The sequence below is a fragment of the Thermobia domestica genome, chromosome 17 (assembly GCF_964235325.1).
Source record: "Thermobia domestica chromosome 17, izTheDome1.hap1.1, whole genome shotgun sequence".
Classification (NCBI taxonomy): domain Eukaryota; kingdom Metazoa; phylum Arthropoda; class Insecta; order Zygentoma; family Lepismatidae; genus Thermobia; species Thermobia domestica.
Genome location: NC_137470.1, coordinates 5,734,596 through 5,761,472, shown reverse-complemented (window position 1 = coordinate 5,761,472; position 26,877 = coordinate 5,734,596). Strand labels below are relative to the sequence as shown.

At 34.9% G+C, this 26,877-nt stretch overlaps 1 protein-coding gene across 4 annotated transcripts in view; it reads left to right on the top strand.

Moving 5' to 3' along the window:
* LOC145674559 (protein bric-a-brac 1-like) overlaps positions 1–26,877 on the top strand; it is a 1,152,100-nt gene that overhangs the window by 1,025,494 nt on the left and 99,729 nt on the right. For all 4 annotated transcript variants that reach the window (XM_081744738.1, XM_081744734.1, XM_081744736.1 and 1 more), the window contains one exon: positions 1,690–1,747. In XM_081744738.1, the coding sequence (XP_081600864.1) occupies positions 1,690–1,747 (58 nt within the window). The remainder of the gene's footprint in view (positions 1–1,689; positions 1,748–26,877) is intronic.

The following is a 26,877-nucleotide window of genomic DNA, read 5'->3' as shown; positions in this document are numbered from 1 at the left end:
CTTTATTTCACTACTATCTTTAGTAGCGGAGATGCAGTTACTGAAGTGATCACGTGCTGCATAAGCTGTTCGTCAGATTAATGATACAGTGACAATTAAGAAGCTTGGAGAATAACGTGTGTATGCGAAATTTTCCTACAAACTTGGCAAAATATTTACACAGACATTTCAGTTGCTTTTTAACAGCACGCATGACTCGGTCGAAGATCAAAGTGATATTGATTTTTTAAAATTTATAATGACATTGTCCATCATGAATTTGTATCAAGTGGTTGCATGGTAAACAAACAGTTGTACGGGAAGATTTTAGCACGTTTGAGGGATCTTGTGCGCAGGAAGAGGCCGGAATTGTGAGAACAACAGACTTCGATAGTGCACTGTGTGAATGCGTCTACTCATTTTTTGCTCTTCATTCGCACTTATTTTGTAGATCAGCCTCCCTATTCTCCCGACCTAGCCCTAGCAGACTTTTTCCTTTTTCCCAAACTTAAAATCACTAGGAAAGGGCGTCATTTCCAAACCATAGAGGAGTTTCAGGATAATGCGACAAGATACGTGCGTACCATCCCGGAAAATGCATTCCGGGAGGCTTTCCACAGTGCAAAAACGTTGAGAACGATGTATTGCCAGTAGAGGGGACTACTTTGAGAAGAACAGTGCTTTAAATGTTGTACAATGAACAATAAACATGTTAGAGCTGAAGTTCGGTTTCTTGACTAAACACACCTCGTACACTATTCAAATTTTTTATCATGACGCTGGCAGGACGACAATAGTCAGTATAGTTAATGACTTGATTTGATTTTAAGTTTAGTGTTCCTGTCAGCAGCGAGAGTATTTGAGAAGTGTACCTACAACTCAACTCTTTTAGGACTTCCACTTTTTGACGTAAATTTGAGACTTTCAGTCAAACTTCTTTACAATTTATCGTGGGATTATGGTTCGTACATTTTTTTTTTTCAGAATACAGGAACCTTTCCAACGGTACCACACTCGTTCATATTTTACACCAGAAACGGTAAACATGGAGAAAAACGGATTTTTTTTAAAAAAAAATCAAAACTTTTGCGCCCTTCTGGCCCGGGCATGGTTTCACGTTGAGATCTGAAAATTACTTAAAAATACGTAGTTATTTACACAACGCGTGTTCAAAATTTTAATCTTATATCTTGAAAACAAAGGGCGGATTTTTTTTCTTTACATAAAATGGATCACCTTCAGATTATAGTCTAAAAGTTCCCTACAGCATTACTCTTTATCGTAGGATAATGGTTCATACCTCATTCTCTTCACAATAAAGTAATCTTTCAAAGAATACTACTCGCATGCCCATTTCCTGCACCAGAGACAGGAAATTAGGGAAAATCCGGGAATTTAAAAAGAAAACACACTTTTCGAAAAATTTGAGCCCCACTGTCCCGGGCCAGGGTTGACGTAGACATTCAAAATCACCTGAGAAATAATGTTTCCATGGTTTATTTATTTTTGTAAATAGCAAAATATTCATTTACTTCAAACGGAATGTGAGTATCATTCCAAAGCTTTATAGTCACAATTTTCCGATAACCAGAATTTATTTTTCTTCAATGTATTATTTTTACTTTTTTAAACAATATATAATGGAGTTTCTATATGAAGTATATAATATATGATGTTATTACTAATTTCGTATTTTTTTCTTTCTTTCAGGCAAAATTACTTGAGAGTTCACACGCATGGCTTGGTGCTTCCACTTCCGCTTTAGCTGGTGAGTAAATCAGTGCATTGTTGGAGCTCAACAATGTGTCATTGGCTTCTTCCAGTTTCTCGAAGTTACGAGGTTGATTCTAAATTTAAGGTTTTGTGTGTGCAAAGGACACGCCAATGAACACTAGAAACACTATTTTCTGCTTGATTGTGACTAAAATGAAAGTATATAGTGGTAAGTAATTAAATACCAAAATCATGCGGTTTTGTCGTTTCCGATGGAACTGAGGTATCCTGGAGTTATCGCCTAAAAGTAATAATCGTACGATGTTTTCTCGTATTAAATATATGAATATTAGAAATAAGAGTTGGAACGAGAAGTCGTCAATTATAATTGGTACAAATAAATTAATAAACTGCAAAATACTAGTATGACTAGATTGGTATGTTTCCGAACTTACAAAGACTTAAATAGTGTGCATTTGCTTTAGACAAATTTAGAAATATTTAAAATTAAATCTTCACAATTATTTCATTAAAAAAGTATTCTGAAATTTAGAGAAACTCTTTCCACTTGCAGCTATATCCATACTTTGATCGTTACTTAACAACCACATATTAAAATTTATCAAGATTCGTCGCAATTGCTTCCAGGGTGTACAGTATTTGCTGTAATGATTCGTTTAAAATCATTCTTGACTATCTTCTTTGCAATCACTGTCATTTGGATTCTATTGTTGTAATTATATGTTTCTACGTACATATTGAACACGCGGAAATACATAGAAACGAACCATGGTTCGACCAGAAATCGACTAAACTAGCAGAAAAAAACGAAAAAAAACTGCGTTGACTACAAAATTCGGACGATATAACTACACAAAATTTTGTTGTCATCAGGCGAGAAACTTCCAAAACTTTTAGAACAAAGAAACAAGATTTTTTTGAAACCTAAAGTTAATGAATTTGAAGATAATGATTTTTAAAAAGAAACCTCGGGAGATATATATATATATATATATATATATATATATATATATATATATATATATATATATAAGAACATCAACGAATTTTAAAAAGGCTATCACCTCACGCTTAAAGAAAGCTGACGGAACAATTGTTACTGATATAGATAGCATCTTGAATAGAATAAAAGATTTCTTGGACGATTTGCTAAACATGCAGCCAAAAACTAATGTTCTTGTACTAGTTAGTTCATGAAACTGAATTAAAAAGAAGACTATGGTTACTGTAGGAGAAATTCTGAAATAACATTTCTAATTGTATTAGGACCATTTAAGAAACAACAAAGACTCTTCACGGATTTGGTTCACCTAATTCCAGTCTCCTAACTTTTAACAATGATTTTCTCGGTGATGATATACGATTGGATATAACCACAGACAATTCCAGATAAACAACATCTATTTGGAATAGATAGACTCGGAATTCAAGTATGTGACAGAATTGTCATATAGATAGCACTAGGGTACATGAATATGTAGTAATAAGTAATGGACCAATTTGGAGGTTTCTTCTGAATTTGATGAACTCTATATTTCCTGATTTTTAATTGATGATAGTAATTTCTTCAGTATCGTGATCAAATTTTGGGATGGAAGAAATTTTATTCTATCAAATCACGATGTAGAACTTAAAATGGAATGAATAACTCCCTTGCTTCTTTGTCTCTAAATAGCTAACCAGAGTTATTTTACTCCGTGATTTGTTAAAGTGCTAGATCTTCGTAATGCTTCTGGAAAACGTTCCTACACCAAAACCTTCCTATAATTTCCGTAGAAAAGTATTATTTAGAGAAACGGTTATAATGCCAGGTATCATAATTATGCTTTTCGAAAACATTGCAATGTTAAGTTCCCATAATAGTAGATTTCTCAGTCCTTCGCCTTAAAATTGTTAACCACAGTCGTTATTCTGCAGTTTCTACTCTCCTTGTGCAATCTATGCGTTAGTTCTATAAAACATTTGAAGGATGCCTATCACTGTCCAAAGAGGCGTTATTTATCTCTTTGGCTGTGGTTATAACTTGTAAAAAAAAAAAAAAAAAAAAGTGACTTCAAGCAAATTGACTGAAACTATTAAATAATTGATACTTTTCTGACCAGTGTATTTACTTATTTACTAAAATTAAATTAAGTCATAGCAGTTTCAACAACTTAACATGGGGCCGCGTTGGCTCAGTGATGGAGCGTTCACCTCTGCTGCGTGGGGTCCCTGGTTCGATCCCCGCTCAAGCCAATAAACTTTGTGGTGGACAAACATCGTGTGCGTGGGTTTTCTCCCACTTTCTTCATTCCACTATTTCACTCATTTCTCATCAACACTGTCCTCTTTAGCCTAACCGGTATAATCGTGGGACGTATAACTTAAAGATTTTATTTCATTTCAATAATTTAAAATTATCTTCATTAGACGTTAACTGGCAGAAATATCTTCCTAACATTAAATTATTATTGTTGTATAATTTTAATTTTAATTTTATAATTTTATAATTTTTATATGCAACAATCAGGTATTGTTATAATTTACTATTTCATTTTAAATTTTTGTTAACAGTATTTTTATCATCACTATTATTTTATTTTATTATTATTTTAATAAATTATTCCAATATCAGTCAATTTTGAAGTTTCTTCTCAATTCAATGGTCTATCATAATTTTATTTTTTATTGCTTCTCTTCATAATTTTTCATATCTATGTTTTTTTAACCCTTCTATTCATTAAGTAAAATAAGTCAAGAAGTAAAAGAAGCAATTAACAATTTCGAGCGCATAGCAACAAAGCGTTCTAGCCATTTACGACATAGGGTATATTGATGGAACGGGAGCGTAAATCAGAAAATGCTCACATCGATAAAGTTCGTGTTGTATTTGACCGTGCCACACCAAAGATGACCCGTCATTACTTTGAAGTATTTCTCTAGAGTTACACATTCGGCTGCAATGAATTGAATTCCCTTATATTCTGTACACTGAAAAAATCATCCCTAACTAGTTTTGGACAGTGTTCTAAATCGGATATTGTGAAAAGAAAGTTTCTGCGGATTCGTACTACATATGGGAAGTCAGGCACAAATACTCACAATGGTTTGACGTGTTTGGGAGCTCACATTACGAAGGGGAGTCAAATAAAAGGTTTAATCGTGTGCTAAAATTAAGAAACAACGCGCGATTGACCTGAAAGTTTGTAACAAGCGTAGGTACAGTAGGTTCAAAGACAGACCGACAGATTGCAGCAGTATTTCGAAGGCTACATGAGGGTGGAGCAGTAGTGTAGAAATGGCTTCGCCAGTGACGACATGCACGAAAGAAAGACAGCTTTTAGTTATTTGCCTTTTAAACAAGAAAGAATCACACCATTGTAGTTCATCGAAGAGTATTAAGTGTTGGCATCATTTATAGCATGCTGCAAAGAGAAGTAATCTCTCACTGAAATGGACTTTTCAAACTTCATAGGTTGGCTGCAGTGATAGATATATTGCGCAATTTTTGCCGCCATCTTTACACTACTGTTTTGCCCTCGTATAGTGTTCCAACTTGTTCCTGCCACTGTCGGTATCTCTTTGAACCATACATGTCCTTGTTACATTTCTTTTCGCTCAATAGCACGCTGTTTAATTTTAGCACGCAGAACTTTTGTATGATTCCACCCCATATCGACGTGAAAAGGATTTCAAGCTTTAAGTAACTATTTTTGAAAACTCGAACATGTAAGTTAGTGTCCTAAACTCGTGATAAGATAATAACAAGGATCTCGGGAAGTTTCATTTTGTCCGGTAGATGTCAACCATTGCTGGATGCTTGCTGTCATCTAACGAGACGATGTGTAACTTTTAGTATCTTTGTTTCATTAGTATAAAATTAGATACGGAAAACTATAATCAAAATCACTGTTAGTAGCAAATATATTAACTCAGATAGACTCCATAACAAACTCGGTGAAGATAATTGCAGATACAAAAGTGCATATCCTTTCGATATAAGCAACCATCATTACTTTGTTACTGTGCAGGTTGCATAGAATCTAGGAAATAATTATATTTTAAATAGGATGTTGATAGCCACCATTATTCACCATTACCCGTTAAGATGTTAATGGATTGAATCCATTAACGAACTTGGCCGAATTTATTGCTTGGTATTGAAAAAAATACTTTCGTTCAAAAGTTACCGTGCTGAGTATACATACGTACGTACTAATCACTGTCGTTGTAGGCTCTTAAATATTGGGGAACACATCATTTTTTTAAACTCACACTATGTCATGATTTGGTTTATTTTTTTTTAAAATAATGACTTACATAGTGCAAAGCAGTTGTCATTCACTCATAAGCGTACATTAACACAGAAGCGAACCGATGGGTGTCTGGAATGACGTTCAAACTATGGGATTTCAATATGAAAAAATGTACTCTTAAGAAAACGACATATTGTCAAAAAAAAAAAAAAATCCTAGGTTTTCCCCCTCCCTGAAAGTACGTACTATCTGGAAGGAATACCACAACAATTACACAAATTTGGCTGTTTTACCAGAAGAGAATATTTTTTTTTCAGTTTAACGAAAAGAAAATATGTTATTCGTGTTTATATATCCAACAGAAAACGGTCAATTAACTTACTAAAAGATGAAACGGCACTGATCAAAAATATTAATCTCATTTCTCAGTGGTCACTACCAAAATGTGTCTTGTCGTTCTACGAAACAAAAATTGCAGGAAGTTCTTTTTTTTTCTTTTGTTAGTATTCTCTGAAAAGTCTTGATGAGTATAACAAACTCTCGTGAAGCATTATAAGGTAGTTCTACTCCGCTATCGACACATTGTCCAGCGTCGTACAGAACGATAAGTCATTTTCTACTCGTAACATCAAGTCTCTCTGCCTGCACAGTCTGGTGCTGCTATCTTATCCCTTCCTTGGTGTTAAGTTTTTAATGTCAGTCTAGTACTACTTCATTGCAGTAAGTTAGTAAATACTGTATTATGTTCTGGATATGAAAATTCATTTACATAGTCATTTTTTAAAACTTAGTGTCAGGATTTTTTATTTTTATTTATTTATTTTGTAGAACAAAAACAAAACAAAAAATTGTACTGAAACGTTGGGGGCTCAACCCTTCAACACTAATATTGGTTAAGCGGTTAGCGTACACACCTTTGGCGTGGGAGACTCAGGTTCGATTCGTGGATGGAGCTCATGTGGTTCAGATTATACGTTAAGCACTAGGTCCACATCTTTTATAGCCTCGCTGCTGAAAGGGGCGCTGAACTAAAAATAACATTATATAAACGAATATTTGGGGAGGGGGGCGAAGACTCATAACTTCTAGGTTCTGGTGCCTATGTCAAAATATACAGGTGAGCACAACCATTTATTTTATGGTGAAATTCTGATAGGTACGTTTCAAGTTTTAATTCTGCACTTTACCCAAACCACATTTAACGCCGTAGAAGAAATTAAACTTTGATGTGAGACATAACTAGGGTTGTCAACTCTGGGAAATGAAGTTGGCGGCACTCAGAAATGGTCCATGGTATGGACCTACCTTAAACTAATAGCAATATCTCCGGCCCCTCAGGTGAAATACCGACCACTTTGTAACAGAATTATTCGGTGGGACATCCTTCCCTTTAACGACGCCCGTGGTACTAATAGTACAATCTTACTAGTTACCAGTTAGTCATTATACCTGGGTATAGACATTTGTTGTTACTGTAGTGATTAAATAGTTTGAGTCAATTATTTGCTACAAAATCATGAGAAGTAATGTTCAAATGCCTTAAGAGTCTTCATCCCGGCGAAATTAAAATACCGCTAATTTTACAGTAATTATATGATATCTTCAAATAGATAAAAGATAATCGAAATGTGGAACAAGAGCGCCCTAGATAATATTATTTTACATGAGAAACCGTTATCACGACTCACTTATCTGCTTTCGATTTCGAGCCATTTTGAAAATCGGCATTTATTTTCGCGTTTCTAAACAGCTGAAAACGCAAAGCCACTAGGTGACTTGTGATAACGGTACCTCACGCAAAATAATATTGTCTAGGGCGCTCTTGTTCCATATTTCAATTATCTTTTATCTATTTGAAGATATCACGTAATTACTGTAAAATTAGCGGTATTTTAATTTCGCCGGGATGAAGACTCTTAAGGTAAAATGCTTCGTAGAATTTGAAATGTAAAGTGCAGATATTTCTGTTGTTGCGCGTAGCCCTTCATAGTCGCGTTGATTGTATATATTTGAAGAAAAAGACCTAAACAGATTTAATTGGTTTCAAAAACTCAACCTTGAATACGTATACAGATTTATATTCTTAGCCAACACTTCATTTTATTCCAAGCTGCACATGAAAATTTACATTTCTTGACCCCGTACCTTACAGACTAGTCGTGCATGTGTAATAGAGCAAGGCTTCCTGAGTGACATGTGCAAAAATAATGTCTTAGACATTGTGTTGCATGCTGTGCTAGGTCAGTCATATACCTCTTCCAAATGCAATATATGCAACACATCAAGATTATCTGTTATGTCATATCAAGGTCATTAAGGGAACATGTAACATTGCACAGTTATTAAGTTTATTTAGGATTTATTACATAACGCGAAAAAATATGTTAAATCTCAAGTGTGTTTATTTCCAAATACAGTAAAGTCTCGATAATCCTTGGAATTGGGTGGCAAGGACACAGTGAACATTGAAAATAGCGGAAAACCGGGAAAAGACTAAAACTGAGGGGCAAACACGAAACAGCATAAAAACTGTTTTATTGTACAAAAAAGCAATGAAACTTCATAATATATTTGTTCTACGTCTAAATCAACTGAAGTGAAGAAAAGTAAACAGAAAACCATACTGTACCGTAAACCTGTCAGTAATTTTCGACTTTCGGACTGGAGGGCCTATTGTATTTTCTCGGTTGTTGACTTGGGTTTTTAAATTTTTATTTTATTTATTTATTATTTATTGAGGTTCGTAATTAACCCTCCAGTGGTCGTCCGCGGGCTCTATCTCCGCAGTGAACAACGAATGTAATTTACAACTACGCAAATCACTCTTCCTAATTCCCATTTTTCATACCTTACAACAATCGGCCTCTGCTTCTCAGAGTAGAGTTGCAATTCGAAACGTGCACTTACTGTTGGAAAGACTGATTTTTACAATGCAATTTGTTTTTACGTTTCAGAACATGCAGTACTTATTCGCATGCGGTGTGTCAGTGTGCAGCGACCACTTATAAAAAGTAGCTGAGCGTCACACCAGCAGGGCTGCAAAAAAATCGCGGCTAATCAGGGCTTTACTGTAACTTCATTGTGAAACTTTTAACTGATTTAACAGATCTCTGAACTATTGGTCTGTTGTGGCCAGAAAATTTAGTATATTACTTGTATACGATCCCGATTTTTTTTTTTTTTTTGTTCTATTTTTGAAGCAAATTTGTTTCTACTAGAATAAATCAAGTTCGTCACTTAAATACAAGTAAATCTTCATTACAATGAAACCTCTCAGTAACGAACGCTGATAGGACGCAATTATTTGTCTGTAAACGAGAGCTGTCTGTTATACAAAGTGGTTACACAAATTTTGATTATTTACAACTCATGCAGGGCCGGCTCTCCCATACGTGCAACACGTGCATTTGCACGTGGCGGGACCGTAATGCTGACGCGACTGCTCTCTATGGACGCGCCCCCTCGCTACTGCTCGGGCTCCCCTGCTACGTTCCTGCCCTAACTCAGTTTGATAGCATTCGTGCTTTTTAGTGGCTACCTATCCCTGTTGGTTTACGTTTTATGCACTGTAGTTTTTATGCTACTTGTCCACACTGTATTTATACCCATCACAATTACAAATAGCGAACCATAATCACTACTAAGTGACTTAGAGTCACTACCAAGTGAATTAGGGGAGAAACTAGATAATACCCATTTTCTTACAAACAGATGTAGATATACCATTGGTACTAAATCCCCTGAGAGATTGTAAATTCACTTCTTATCGACTGTCAATACCGAGTCAGGATTTGGAAATTATTCCAGAAAACTTTTAGTCCTCTTCCTTTCTGTTAGTAATGTACTTACATTGTGAAAAAGTGTATATTTTTGCGGAAAGGGTATGGGATGATACAGTGAAGGGAAACTGGAGTACGCTGATTTATCTGTCACAAATTCGGATACAGAATTGTATGTTTCAGAGGTTTATTTTAATGTTACTTGTTCATCTTTATGGGTTATTCGAGATAATACAAAATCCATAGATATACAGAGTATATCATATTTTGTCTCAATGTTTCTGAAGGCTTAAAAAAAGACAGCAGATTCAGTGGAGTAAATTGAAACTTCAGCGCTCCCCCACAACCCTTATTTATGCGCCTCTACTTTCTATATATTTTGCGCCCCTGGAGCTCGAGCGCCCTCTCCCACCGCGGTGGTTGCATTTTTACGCTTACGAGCAGATTTCTTTTCCTAAATTAGTATTTGTAGAATAGGAGCTCAGTGTATCGCGTCATAGTTCCATTTTTTTTCACTAAAAGATAGAAGTAGTAATGTGCAGATAAACACAAAACGTTTTGCCAGCTTGAATTTGAGAAAAACTATGGTAGTGTAACTAAGTTTTCATACGAAGTGCCACAAAAGACAAAACTCGTAGTCATACAGAAAATTCTCGTGGACTAAAGATTGCCTTCGTACTACTAAACGAAGACGCCAGTCGAAGTGTCACTTGCTGCTTTTAGCGGACAAAAGATACATTACTTGCACTGCGCTCTTGTTCTACAAGAATTTGGCGAGTTTTTACATCTAATGAGGTGCTTCTTCCTGTTGCCTGCTTTTAATTTATTGTTTATTTATTGAGTCCAGTAACACTGGAGGAAGTTATGGTACTCGTAAATGCTGTATTTTGGTACTATTACTATAGATTACCTTGATTCTTTTCGTGACACCTACACATTCATTATTCTGTATAATTAATTGTTTGAAATATTGTTGCTCTTTTTTTTTAATGAACACATCATTGATGCCACTGTTGTTCGTTTCTTTAACACAGAAACACTTTTCTGGTATTTGCAGATAGACTCATAGAATGCTGCCTGTAACACTACATATGCTATGTAATTATAAAACTAGAAAAGTCTAGTATATAATTTCTTTATCTAGTCATTAGTTTAAATTCCAAAAGGAATCCTTTTAGCACAAGACCTCTTGAATAATTTAGTCCGAATTTTGTCACGAAAACTGAACGAGAGAATCATAATCCATAACTTTCGTTACTTGTGACTTAATTGTAAGTTTCGAAAACGTGTCTATCAAGCACTAGTTGAAAAAAAAAAACTTGCTGAAAAAAGTTGACCGTAACTGTATTTTTCTTTTATAGATGCAGCGAAAACGAGTTGCGTGTAAACTAAAATATTTATTTAGTTCCGTATTGATTATATACATTTCGTAACATATGACACTTGTGTTCTTACAACGAGCGGTATTAATGCAAAGTAAAAGTAACTGTATTTGCCAAGTTGTGTAAGTTGAATAAACAATGTTATTTCAGATAGATTGTAATGTTAGTGCTTTATATTACACAGTGTGTTTCAAAAATTTTTGGTCATGAATCTCGTAATATGTGCCAATTTAAACTTTGATATTACATTGTACAAACACTTTTGGCTTTATTGAAAGCGTTTTACAAAACTTTACAGAAAGTCCAAATTAAAATCATTAAGAATTGTCTATGCCTAGAATACAGAGTAAGTACTTTCCGAAAGGAAATCAAGAACTCTAATACTATACAGTATTGTTAGACAGTAATACCATCTACTAGACAAACTATTCAAATAGCAAATATGGTTCTAGGTTGTCTGTAATTAAAACTAGCAGAATTATATTTTCTATACGAAAGTCATCACCGTGATAGTTCACATTCTTTTTCTGAAAAAAAAATTGCAATGAGTCTACGTTGTATACTTTATTCTTATGTTCAAAGAAACATTATTAAAATGCACCCAAATAATCGTTGAAATTTCCAAGAGTTCTGCAAAGAATATTCGTCAATAGATTTGTTTTGTCATAGTCTAGAGTGCGTTTGCTTTTTCTTGTCACGCTTCCCGCCTAAAGGATGGATCTGTCTGCAAAGCGTTCTTGCCACGCCACGGTTAAGTTTCGAGTTACAATACGCTAGGAAATACAACAAAACGTCGCACCACTCTCAAACAACATCCTTGCACAAATCACTGTAACACACATGTTCGCACGTGGCAAGTAAGCATTCCAAATACCCGCCAAATAGCAATGACTTCATTTGATAGGCTGGCAGACAACTAACTTCACCTCTACGACAAAATCCAATAGACGTCTATTATTGGATTAAAATGTTTACGTGAGTGCTAGCAGAAAATAATTTAAAAGCCAACCAAGTGTGCTGGCGGGAAATGTGCCAAGTTAAAACAAACGTACTCTAGTATGTGCCAAGGTGTAGTCCACAAATGCACTTCTGCTTTCTTACGTTCATCTCTTAAGTTATTTTACCTATCACAAATGTACACTTATGTCCAAAATGATTGTCGCATATCTATAACTGTCTTCTTGTAAAAATTATAATTTGATATTTTTGCAGGGTACTTTTAATACTGATACTATGTGTATAGTCGGAAAATGTGTATTTGTGGTGAATTTCATAGGAAAAGAATAATAAATACGAAAATTAGAGAGTAAAACAAAATGTTGCTAAATGGACAAGAAAGTTTTATTTTCGTTTTATTGTTCTTATTAACTGCTCTTTTGACATGAAATTTGCCACATACATGTCTTTCCCTATTATACACATACTAGCATTATAAGAAATTCCGGGCGAATTCGTTATCAAATTATATTCCTACAACAACATATTTATAAATACGCGACAATAATTTTGAACATGAGTGTACACAGTGTATTGTGCACCACGGTTTCCATTGTATTTTTTAAAATATCATTTACATTTCAAAAAGAAAAATTAGCACCGCTTTATTGAAATATGCATCTAATTTATGTTCTTAAAAATCAATCACAAGGATAGTATATATCATCCGCGATCAATGAAAACACATCAGATCTTCACCATATTTAGGACGACGGTAGACCTTCACGAGCTTAGTGTAGATTTCAAATATTGTGATGTGCAGAGTTAGAGTTGGATTCTTTTTCTTTTTTTTATGAAATCCAAATCTAAATTCGACACACACTAACTCTGAAACCAAAAAATATGCACATCCTATTATTTCACATGCACATTAAGTTTGTCAAATATATCATTCTTCCAAATTTGATCAAGTGAAAGTCTTCGGTTCCCGACTTGTAGGCCATAAAATTTTGAGTTTTGACTGAACAACCCTGTTAAATTATAATTAAATATGTCGTGTACTGATATATATATGTAATATATATATATAATATGTAAATGAAAGCCAACCTTCTCCACAATAGGAAAACTAATCCATACAGAAAGTTAGCTCAGTGAATCATATTGGCTATTTAGTTAGTGGTCAAATATAAATGCTAATATTTTGTTCGGATACTATCAGATTCTTGCTACTGTTTTGTGATCAATTTTCCCCGGTACATGAACTGAGGCCTGTTACATATTTGGAAAGGTCATGGGTGGAGTATTCTTGGCAGTAATTTCTGTGTTTGCATATTATGTTTATATACTTGTATATCGTGATGTATTTAACTTCCATAAATATGGTGCTGCTTGTTTCCATCTCCGCTAAGCTACCAGAGCAAATGTACGTTAGATGGCGAATCGTGGAGAAGGTAAAGGCGTTCATTGGACGCCACTCATCTCTTACATGGATAGACAGAATCCGCCGTTCAATCATTGTGGGGTAGCGAGCATGAAAGAATATCGAATGGAATCGCAGCGCCCGCCAAGTGTGAACAACGTGATATAACAATCGAAGCTCCAAGTGTGAACTGCGTCAAGTTATTAGATTTCTCTAGACGGCTGCTGAGTTTCCTGAAATCCCAAGATCAGACAGTTCGGAAATCGTAATCTACGCCTTTCATGGACCACTAGATTTACGTGCTCATCAAGGTCGTCTGCGCCACAGATTTCCACTCTTTGTCATGTAAGTCTTTCTTCAATCTTCCAGCAGCGTTCGTGCACACAGCTATCATTTATAAAATTCCCCGTCGTAATCCTCACTCATTCAATAATGAATTGCGACTGCATTATGCCCTTCTGCTAGGGGAAATTCAGTTACATCACGTAGTTTGTACTGGTGTTTTTATGCTCGTTACTCTACAATGACTTACTTTACAGTTTTGTCTTATCCATATTTTGTCGTCTCACGTAGTTCTTTGATAACTTAAGGGAAGTTGAAAAATTAGTCCTCGTGTTTCTTTTTGTAGAAGTAAAAATACACAAGATTTTATGTGCATTCTTGTTCAAGAAAACCTATCTACCTACCTCTCTTAGGCTTTAAAACGCCATATTCTGGCAGCCATAGATAGCAAATGTTAATACCTTTGCTTACAATAAAGACTTCTGAATAAGGTTCTATGTGCTTCTTGTAATTTCAAACAGTGTTGTTTCACAGGGAGGTGAGTGATAAAGTTTCTTTAACACTAGACACATTTTTATCATGAACCATTTTTTTAAAACTAAGTAAATTTTTGAATACTCATTGTGAAAACTAACTTTTTATATTAGAAAAATTTGTTGTAAAATGGAAGAAAAACGGAAATGTAGAAATAGAATAGATAATTCGGTTAAATATATTTTTATAGAGTATATTTTATTGTTGTAAGTACAAATGACTGTTACATGCAATTTATCGAAGTTCATTCTTCTTCAACAATCTCAGTTGTTTCGTGAGAGAGTAAGAGTTTAATTCGGTTTTTCCCGTAAGAGACACTGAAGATAAACTCCTGTCAGTTTGTTACGCTGCTGTGCTCATAAAACAAGTTCAGAGCAGTGTTAATAAATTGTTTTATTGTTGTACTTTATGCTATCAGATATTATCAGTACATTACAAGTAGATTGTTTTCTGTTAATGCGCTGGTAGTTATGCTTTGTGTACCATAATGTTATTTATTTGCTTGTGTGTGTGTGTGTTATTATTTTTAATCTTTGTATTAATTTATATAACCATACAAAAAGCTTAATGCTGCGTATGAATGAAAAATTTTATTAACTATAATTTTTGCGACAAACTAAAAAGTTTGGAGGTTGATGCTAATAGTTCCAGTTCATCATGAACTTTGTCCTTATTTTGTAGGTAATATGTTGTAAACATACATCCAGTTGCCCTTAATATCCGTGTCGCAGGAAATAAATAAACACGATAGCAAATAAGTTTGTGTTAACGTCTTTTATCTTAATAGCTATAACTGCAAGCATGTACAGTGTACATGATCATATACCTCAAGAAACGCTATTGGTCAATTACGCTTTGAAACATTCACGTAATGCGTTATTAGTGTACTGCACTGTGTGGAAGGAAGATTTCTTTTCCTCGTTTGTTACTATTCACAAGTCCACAATTTGGAATTAACCATAAACGAAAATCAACAACATTCTCAACTAAATGTTTTCTTATGTTCCTCATTAAATAGGAATATTTGAATTTTTAATAGTTAGTGTCAAATACAAGGTCAAATACTTGTTTAAAACTGCAGCTCATCTGATAAGATTTATCAACAAGTTATGAATGCATTTAACAATTTCAAATCAAATTTATTTGGAATAGGCAAAACTTTACCAACCTTTGCTTATCTATTTAAAAGTTATAGTGAAAAATAATAGACAGAAAATACACTTTTGGAATCAATTGTTGAATTACATTGAAAATAATCTTAATTCCCACTTCAATTTTGACATATTTTTGTGAACTTACAAATAGATTCCAATGTAGACTTACAAAGCTAAAAGCTTCATTATAAAGCCTTTTTTGTAATTATATTTCTTATGATAAACTCGCTATAGTGAAAAAATATTAATACTAAACATGGGGAGGCGATTTCTTTATATCAAATTAAAGGAAAATAGTTTTATTAAACATTGATCGAAGAACACTTGCTTTGACGTTGTAAATTGACAAATTTGTGAGAAAAAATATTTATAAATGCACAAGCTCAAACACTGAGTATCAACACGATTTCCAAATGCTACTCATTTATTCAACATACTTCCGTAAATTGAAATGGTGAAGAGAAATCTTGTAGTTTTGAAGCTAAGGTGTGTGTTTTTGCTCTGAAAGGAAGATGCCTGAGCCCATGTTTATTCGAACTTTCTGCTTCTTCCATAAGGTATAAAGAGTAATTTCGCTACGTTAGGTAATTTTGTAATTTATGTTCTATATATTTTGTGTGAACTTAAATCTTTAAGTTTCCAAAATTGGGTGTTATATAATACAACGCAGTTTTCATTCATAAGCAGCTGTACCTGCTTCCAGTTTTAATTATTTTTTTTTTGTTTTTATTAATTAGTGTAACGTGTTCTTTTTTTTTTAAAAAAAATATATCTTTGCATGTCTGTAAACGTTGGCAAAATTAAATCTTTTGTGTGTTTTTCTTTATTCCACTCCTTTGATTGACATTTATTCGTAGGCAAAATAAGTGGAAACAAATCCTCCAGCACTGCATTAGCCAAATTATGTGGTGTTTCAGTCAATGATACTGCTTCAGACTCGCCATCTTCAGGTAAGGGTACTTTTAATGTTACTGTAAATGAAAATAGAACAATTTCGTAAGGACCCGGACTGGTCGGCTGATAGTTTCCTCATTTATACCTTCCTGTTTATTGTAAGCTTAGTTCAATCAACCTGTTACAGTTTTCCTTCACGGTTGTGAAGCAAACGACAACTGCGTTACATTCCGCTTACACTCTTGCTTGCTGAACACAACAAAAGCAGCGTATTTTAAGATTGCAAATATCAATTGCAATTTTATGCAACACAACACGAACACAATACTTACAAAACATAATATTAAAAACATACAGATCAAAATACGAAGAGCATGTTTACAGAGCAGAGCAGAATACACTTGCAGAGCACAATACACACACCATATACCTTCCAGACCACAATACACCCTCGATATACTTACAGAGCACAAATACACACACTTCATATACCTCGTAGAGCACAAATACACACACTTCATGTACCTCGTAGAGCACAATACACACACCATATACCTTGCAGAGCACAAAATAAAATACGATTGTAGCACTGAGTATTTCAACCGCGCGCGAAAAGCTATGTGGCAACAGTTAGAACATTATTGTGTTTTAGCATGCCTGGTTTACCAAAGCGAAGCACGAGGGAAAATATATTTATTGCTAAGCAACTTGTGGGGAAACCCTTGCGTGGTAACTGTAACAGGTTAGACCAAACAACGTAATATAGTTTGATCGTATTAGAATATAAGAATATAGATTTCTCGCATAATTATTTTTAAGTAATTATTTTAATTGTAGGGCAGTGCTAATGTCGCTTTCAATTAGTTGGTAGTACACTTCCATATTGCAGTTAAAAAAAAAAAAAAAAGAAATTACTGTCGTGCATACGAAAATAATTTTGTTAATTGAGAAAATAGAAGTTTGAGAGACTTTTTGTTTGGATATCTGCTCTGTAGTGGGTCATGTCTACCTGTCTCTCAAATTCGACCCTCGGTGGATCAAGATTTCCCTCGCGTTCTACTTTCATCTGAAAGTAACTCAGTCGTGGTCCTGATTACGTGCGCTGTGTGAGGGTACGGTGTTTCAGTGGTTGAGCGCTTACCTCTGGTGCTGCGAGGGGTCCCTGGTTCGATCCCAGGTGAACTATGTGGTGGACAGCATCGTGTCCATGGGTTTCCTCGGGTAGTCCCGTTTCCCCCACATTTCATTCCACAAATTCTTCCATCATCATTCACTTGTCTTAACCATCTGTTTCCCTGTGCATAACGGGCATAATCGTGGGATGTTTAACTGAACGATTTCATGTTTTACAGGTACCGAGGTCATTTAAGGGTGAAACCTTTTCTTCACTGACACGTACACAGGACACTGAATCACATTGACTTTTCCCAAATGGGATGGAAACTTTTTTTTTTTTTTTTTTTTTTTTTTTTACTCAGAAGGTCGGGTTGTAAAACTTTCAAAATTAAAGCAACGCACGGTATAATATAAACTTTGATAGGCAGTAAAAAGGATCATGCACTAGAAGTTTCAATTTCGTCCGGTAGATATCAACTGCTGCACTACATTTTCTATCATCTGATGGCGAAATTTGTAACTTCCACTAACCACCGTTAAAATCACCGTTACGCGTGAAGTTGTTAACAGTTTGACTCCATTAACAAACTCTACCTAGACAATTGCAGAAGCAAAAGTACATATCCTTTTGTTATAGGCAACCATCATTTCTTTATTACTATACAGGTTGCATAGAAGCTAGGGATTTTTTATATTTTAAAGGGGATATGGATAGCTAGCATTATTCACCGTCACCCGTGAAGATGTTAACGGATTGAGTCCATTAACGAACTCGGACGAGATAATTGCAGAAACATAAGTACATATCCTTTTGTTATAGGCAACTATCATTTCTTTGTTACTCTGCAGGTTGCATAGAACCTAGGAAATATTTTTATTTTAAATCTCATATTGATAGCCGGCATTATTCACAGTTTCCTGTTAAGATGTTAACGGATTGACTCCATTAATGAAGATTGCCGGAAATTCGCTTTCGTTGAAGAGTTTTCGTGTGAAGTTACGGACGTACTAACGTTACAACATAAATTCCACTTGCGTGACCCTTCCAACCCCCAGAATAACTCTGTCACCTGTGCACTACTGACTCTTGGTTACTTGATTGTTTTGGACTTAACAAGCCTTTCTGTTGCATACGGTATGCGAGTGGTGCTGTGTACTGTTGAAGGGAATGAGTTTGAGAATTTCACAACCTTAAACTTGACTAATTTCAGTATCAAGGTATAGGAATAATTTCTAAGTTTCCTTGGAAAGAGTTGCCATGTTTAATTAAAATCTGAAATCTTTGAAGAGCAGTTATCTTGAAACATTTTGTAAAGCTGGAGTTAATTTAGCCCATATCCGCAAACTCACCTCTAGAAGTTAACACTAGTGGGACACCTCAGACAAAGCACACGTCCACCATGTTTCATGGAATTCAGATAATTTTTAGTTTCTTTTTTGAAAGTATATCCTTTAGTATTGGGTGAATCCTCTGTTATAATTGAAATTAAATCTTTCAGTTTAATGTCTCACGATTATGCTTTCTAGGCTAAGAGAGACTTTGATCAAGGCATGTGAATGATGGAAGAATTGGTGGAATGAGAAATTGGGAGGAAACGGAGTACCCCGAGTAAACCCACGGACACGATATTGTTCACCATAAACTAACTTGACCGGGGATCGAACCAGGGACCCTATGCACCAGAGATAAGTTCGTTATAATTAATCAGTTTCATCCCTGATGAATTAAGGTGAACCAAGTCTAAAAAATATATAGACGCCATATCGTATTCCATCCGAATCGACTATATTTGCATGTACGAAAATTATTATGGAGAATTATCACCAGAGCCCGGATCTTGTTGACCTAAAAATTTTTAAAAAGTGACCTATAAAATGACACTAAAATTCCTGTAAAATGACCCTAAAATTCACAAAAATTGACCTTAAAACACGTTTTCTCAAACTTTTATTTCATTAAACATTGACATTTTTTAATATCCATTGGATTTTTAATTAACATTTCTCACTCATATTCAAAAAGTTTTGTTTCAGTTAGTTGCAGTCCATTGATAATTTATTTCTATTGATCAGTCCATTGTACGGCATTGTAAGTATCGAAAGCGTCAATTCACTCCCGAGTTGAAACTAGGAAGCACTCTTAAACAATAAAACTTAGCAAGTTTAGACTACATGAAAATAATAGATAAAAACCTGTTTAAAACACTTGTACGCCTTTTAATGCATTTTTAGTTATTCACGTGATCACATTCTTTGTGGTCAATAACCCAAAACTATCTGTTTGGCCACCTACCAACCCCCACCTTTCATTAACCAGCTACAGTTTAATTTTCATTAGCTTGTTAAGAATGCAGTTTTTCCACCCCAATAGTCAGGAAGTAAGAAAAGAGATTATTCAACTTCGTCTTTTCCACATTCGTAAACCGTGTTCATTTAAAGATTTCCTTATGTAGAAAAAAAAGAATAAAAAGACCATAAGTGACCTAAAAGTTACCTTAAAATATTAAAAAATGACATGAAATTTCAAAACAGCAAAAAGTGACCAAAAGTTGACCCTAAAAAACTATATTTTTAGAACCTAGAGTTGATAGATAACGTTTTTATTTGAACTTCCCTTGTCCTATGCGTAACAGAAAAAAGTTGACTTGTCAACAAGATCCGGGCCCTGATTATCACATTGTGACAAGTGACCAGCGAGTAATAGAATTAATTAGTTCCGATAGCATATGATGATGCATCTTTTTATACATAAACAAACAACACTACTTGACACTGCAAATATAATAATAAAATAACACTGAAATGAAGAATAATTTAAAATTAATATTTTTCTTTATCTCCAAAGTACACTGAAGTAAGGGACGTGACCTGTTCAGTCATCGGTTCAATTTAAAATGTTATTTCGAATGTATAGTCCTGTTACGCACGTATTATCATCGAGGGTTATTTTAGGTCTCGACGAAAAATGAATCTCATGCCACTATAGACGATAAGGAAGCTGTAATAAGCCAGATATAATCGACACAATAATTTTAGTTGCTAGAGCATTTCTATTTCAGGTATGCCCTCGGAAAATATGTGAAACATACTTCGGCCCTATCCCCGCCACCCTCGTACGGAGGAAACCTTCCCATTTCTTTGGGGGAAAGAAGTGAATTATCTCTTGTCTGTGTTGCCAGTTTGTCATTCAGTCATTTGCTCTTAAGAGTCTTCATCCCGGCGAAATTAAAATACCGCTAATTTTACAGTAATTATGTGATATCTTCAAATAGATAAAAGATAATTGAAATGTGGAACAAGAGCGCCCTAGACAACTTTATTTTGCGTGAGGTACCGTTATCACAAGTCACCTAGTGGCTTTCCGTTTTCAGCTGTTTAGAAACGCGAAAATAAATGGCGATTTTCAAAATGGCTCGAAATCGAAAGCAGATAAGTGAGTCGTGATAACGGTTTCTCATGTAAAATAATATTGTCTAGAGCGCTCTTGTTCCACATTTCGATTATCTTTTATCTATTTGAAGATATCACATAATTACTGTAAAATTAGCGGTATTTTAATTTCGCCGGGATGAAGACTCTTAATGAGTGAAGATTGTAGGCTACTTAGAATGGGTAACAAGACAATGCACAGCGAAGTCCGTGAAATAATTCAGTGTGGCAATCTTGTCCGCATCCAACTATAAAAAGAATCTCGGTTACAGGAACTTGGTCCTCCTCTTTCAAGTGGGCACGGGTAAACACACATCGACAGCAGCGCGAGCAGGGGCACAGTTGAAATAAAAAGGCTCTAGCGAAATAGCTAAAAGCGACGGTAGCACTATTCTAGTGTTAAAAAAGTACACTACACTAATTCAATGTTTTAAAAGAAAACGAGAGAAAATCCTAAGCTGCTTTATTATTTACAGTGAAATCTCTTTCAAAAGTAGCCATTCAATGGTATTTTCAGTATTGATGAGTAGGTAGATGGTTATGATTCACAAATTATCTTAAAAATATTTGTATACTTCATAACATTCACGCTTTGGCTAGCAAATTTGTAACTCTTGTGGGACATTGGCTTTTCTCTTACCGTATCTGGTAATCGAAAATAATAACATTGCACAAGCTATTTGTCTTGCAAAGGAATTTCTGTTAACATTACTTAAACATGTAGAATGTAACTTAAACTGTAGAGGTCTCAATTTTTCCGTGCAATAAATACTACTAGGGTGTTTAAAAATGTTCTCTAGTTCGAGTAACAGATATGCAAAACCTCAAGAAATTTTTATTTAGAGAGAGAGTCTAATGTACGGTGACGTGAATATAGAGGAAAGACCTGAAATATTTCCCGTGTCAGAATCTCTTTAAACTCTTCAATGGAAAAATGCCAGCCACAAAATCACCATCAAAATCAAGTTAGGTAACCATTTCTTGTAGATTCTGAGGATCGAGTAAGAAAGATGATCGAGTGTAAGATTGATGTTGGGTGATCGGCTGTCAACCGATAAAATGAGTTTGAAACTGTGCAGCGGGAATCAGCATTCTAATATGTCAACTATGAGTAACAGATATCGTATTGCGTGTAGGTGATCTATAATGTAGTGATAAAAATAAATTTAATTGGACTTATCAACTAGTCTTCCGATCCATTGAGATTTTGTATTGTGAGTATAATGGCTTCTTTGAACACGTTCTATAGTTAGCGCAGCCTCAGTTGAGTAGTGATCTTGAATACTCCAGTAGAAGGCGCTGATGTAGCACTATTGTCAACTCTTATCCATAAAATGTTATCATCCTAGCACAGTTACATATCTTGAGCGTTCAGTGTTGTATTTTCGCACATTTTTTCTTTGTTAACCACGTCTGCGTATTAATTTTAGTTTATGATTAGTTCGCGATTTTATGTATGCATGCCTCTATGTTGTAAACTTAATTTGAGTTATTAAGTAGAGTTCCCGATTCCTTGAGGTTTTTGTATCGTTACAATGGTTTCCTCAAATAATTCCAAGTTTAACGTAACCTTAGTTGAGTTTAATTGTGACTGAATAATCCAATAGGAAGCTGTAAGGTATAGTTCTGTTATCAGTACTAATCCGTGAAGCGGTGGTGGTCAGCCTTGAATAGGTACATACTATGAGCGTAGTGTTGTACTTCCGTGTATATATATATGTGTATATATATATATATAATATGTTTCGTAAACTTCCCCTTCTTTTAAGTGACTATTTGATCTCTGTTATATACCTGTTATTTATATTGATAAGATTGCTCACATTCTATTTTGATAGTTGATTTGAATTATCTGATTTTCAAAATTTATCAGTTTTTTTTTAGGTTGTCTGCTTTATTATTATTATTACTATTATTATTTACGTCGAATGCGTTCGAAATTGACTTGCGAAGCTCAAATGAAGCTGTTCAGTGTAAATCACATGAACCAAGTTCTTTTTGCGATAACTGGAGAGCTGTTGCTCTAACTCATGCACAGATTGTGTGGGTGTCCATAAATGTTTGCCCTGATAACAAAACAGTTGTAACTCTTAATTGGATACAATCATAGGCGCAAATCTATCTTCAACATTGGGGGGGACGGGTAAGACGTTCCCATATATATATATATATATATATATATATATATATATATATGTTCAAAATATTTATGAAGTTGAAAAACAATGCTGTGAAGGATCAGGGGAGCAGAATTGTCTTCAGTGACGTATTTAGGAGGCTATCGGGCTCATTCTCCCCTCGAAATAATTTGTTAGTTTTACGCATTCCACGTACAACAATAATCCTTCTTACCATTTCTAGGAATGTCATTGACTTTCCATTTTCTTATGCTTTTTGTTCAGAAACAATACTGTATTTGTCAAATTTCATTCCATGTAAGAACTGCGTCCTTTTGTTCTTTCTTTCGTCCTTTCTACTTTTCTGTTTCTTTTTCTTGACGTTAGTTTCTTTCATTTCGCCTATCATACTTTATCGACCCTTGTTAGTTGTGATTCAAGTCGGCCGTCATCAGTAACACCAAAACTAAGAGGAGTTGATAAGCGAAACTAGTGTTCCACACCAACATGCGCGGATATCAACATGACAGGACTTTAGTTATTATAACAAAGGAACAATTATATCGTTTAGTTATTTTTAAAAGAAGGAAATGTTTGAATTAAAGAAAATCAAAACGGGGGAATAATTAGCCCGGGAAATCAGGACGGCCAAGAGGATGCTTTCTTTTTCTTGTATGAATAGAATAAAGGGTTAAATTCACTTCTAAATTTTTGTATCATATCATATAGGATTTATCGATCTGTAATTCTTGCCATTATAACTTCAATTTATGCATAAATTAAAATATATTTAATTCTCAAACTCAGGTGGGCAATTGCCCACATCCTTCCTTGTGTTGGGCATAGCCCTCGAAAGAAAATCCTAAATACGCCATTGGTTGTCTTCAACATTGGAAGGTGGGCAGATTTGAGGCTTATTCTAGATAAGGGAGATGAAACTTATATTACGGTAGATGAATCTGATCAACTGATCAATAGAGTATATTATATATTAGGTGATGTAGATGAAGTAGTAGTACATATCAGTATTACAAATCACTGCCGTGAAAACATTCTGAAATCTGAATACATGCATATTTAAAATTGGTATGTTTCTAATTAGGCATCCACAAAGATCCACGTTAAAATTGTTTTATAGTAATATAATAATATAAATGACGACTTCCCCAAAACTATGAAGAAAGAATATCAATTATGTATGACGCAACAATACTCTTTGAGCAAAATGATTATAATCTCAATAACATTACAGGAATCGTTTCAGAAATCTGAAGCATGTCATACTCTTTACTTAACAGATGTAATCTTAAGATTATAGAGAAAAATATTCCAGCAATTGAATTCTTTTCTTTGTTTAGGAAACATCCTCTCTCAAAAGAAAAATTGGGACACGCGGAAATACGTAGGAACAAACCATGGTTCGAACTAGCAGAGAAGAGAAAACAGGCAAAATTACGTTGGTTGGCTACACAATCCGAACGAAATAACTACACAAAATTTCGTAGACATCAGGCGAGGAACTTACAAAACTTTTAGAACAAAGAAACGCGATCTTTTGAAAGCTAAAATTTAGGAACTTGAAGATAATAGTAAAAATAAAAACATTCGGGACATGTATAAATGGATCAACGAATTTAAGAAAGGCTATCAACCTCGTTCTTATATATGAAAGAAAGCTGATGGAACAGTTCTCACTGATACAGACAGCATTTTAAATAGATGGAAAGATTTCTTTGACGATTTGCTTAACACGCAGCCAAAAACTAATGTGAGTGGAGAAAGGAAGATACACACCGCAGAACCATATATTCCAGAACTCAATTGAATAGAAGTAAAAATCGCTATAAAGAAATTAAAGAAACACAAATCTCGGGTGTAAACGAAATTCCGGCTGAGTTAATTTTAGCTGGAGGCAAAAAATTGTGGAACAAGATACACAAACTCATTCTCCTTATCTACAACAAGGAAAAATTGCCACAAGAGTGGGAAGAAATCAATCATTGTTCCAATCCACAAGAAAGGCGACAAAACTGACTGTAATAATTATCGAGGCATTTCTCTTCTGTCAACATCCTATAAAATCCCTTCAAATATTCTGTTAGCAAGATTGACCCCATACGCAGATGAAATTTTTGGAGATTATCAGTGTGGATTTAGACGAAAACGATCAACTATCGACCAAATATTTACCATTCGCCAAATACTCGAAAACAAGCGGGAATACAGTATTCCGGTACATCAACTATTTATTGATTTTAAAAAGGCTTATAACTAGGTTAGGAGAGAAACATTGTACAACGTTCTTACAGAATTTGGAATACCGAAAAAGCTAATTAGATCAATTAAGGCATGTTTAAATGAATTCCAAAGTAAAGTCCGGGTAGGAAAATTTTTGGCCACGAGCTTTCACGTTAAGTATGGCCTGAAACAAGAAGATGCGTTGTCGCCATTATTATTCAACTTTGTCCTGGAATACGCTATAAGGAAAATCAAAGATAGCAACCAGGGCCTAGAGCTGAACGGTGTTCACCAGGTTATGCGTACGCTGACTATGTAAATTTAGTAGGGGATGATAGGAGAAAAATAGAAAGAAATGCACGTCTTATTAGACGCGTTTGCATGGACATGGGTTTAGAAGTAAATGCAGAGAAAACTAAATACATGGAAGTGCGTCGGGACCGTAATACGGCAAATTGTGGAGCCGTTAAAATATTAAATAATACTTTTGATAAAGTGGATACTTTCAAATATCTAGGATCAATATTAACAGACGAAAATCATATTCACGAAGAAAATAAATGTCGACTAAAAACAGGGAATTCGTGTTATTATTCAGTTCAAAACCCCTTGTCGTCGTGAATTCTGTTGAGGGATTTGAAGCTAAAAATGTATAAAACGATAATCATACCTGTTGTTCTGTATGGTTTCGAAACATGGTCGCTTACTGAGTGCAGAGCATAGACTGAAAGTATTTGAGAACAAGATCCCGAGAGAAATATTCGGACCAAGAGGAACGGGAATGGGGAATGGTGGAAACTTCATAACGACGAACTACGTAAATTATACGGCTTACCAAACATTGTTAAGGTCATCAAGTCTAGGAGGCTTAGGTGGGCAGGACATGTAGCCAGGATGGAAGAAAGTAGGAACGCTTTCAAAGTGTTAGCGGTAAGAGCAATCGGAAAACGACTATTAAGAAGACCTAGGTGCAGATGGGAAGACAATATTAAGATGGATCTCACAAAAATAGGAATACAAAGTAGAAACTGGATCCAGTTGGCTAAGAATAGAAGTCAGTGGAGAGCTTTTCTGAACGCGGCATTGAACCTCCGGGTTCCATAGGCTATAGAGTTAGTTAGCTTACGAAGCATGAGTAGATGCCTAGGCTGATACTACAAATAGATTAAATGCGCATTTCCTGAAAAGATGGGATCTACTGACATTGGATAGTCTATATACTCTTCGTGTGCTAGGGCCTAGGGGAGAGGAGTAGATAATATTTTATATCAGGTTACGTCATGCACAGTCGCACGCCTTCATTTTCATTAAAAATGGAAAAGCCAAGAGAAACCAATTTCATTTCACTTTCTTTTGTGGCAGTCGGACACAACTCATCACAGTTATCTGCAAAAAGCACTTTTCAAATCGGATTATTGGGAGAGCCTCCAGTTCCAATGTTGGGGGGACATGTCTCTCCATTTCCCCGGAATTTGTGCCCGTACCTACAGCTGAGACAACTTTCCAGCATGAGGAGAGGGGCATATCCTCCTCTGGCATTTATTGCAATTTGTGCCCAAATAGCGGAAGTGGAATTAATACATATTGATGAGACTACTAAACTCACTACAGCACGAAGTTCAGTTTGAAATACTACAGAATACGA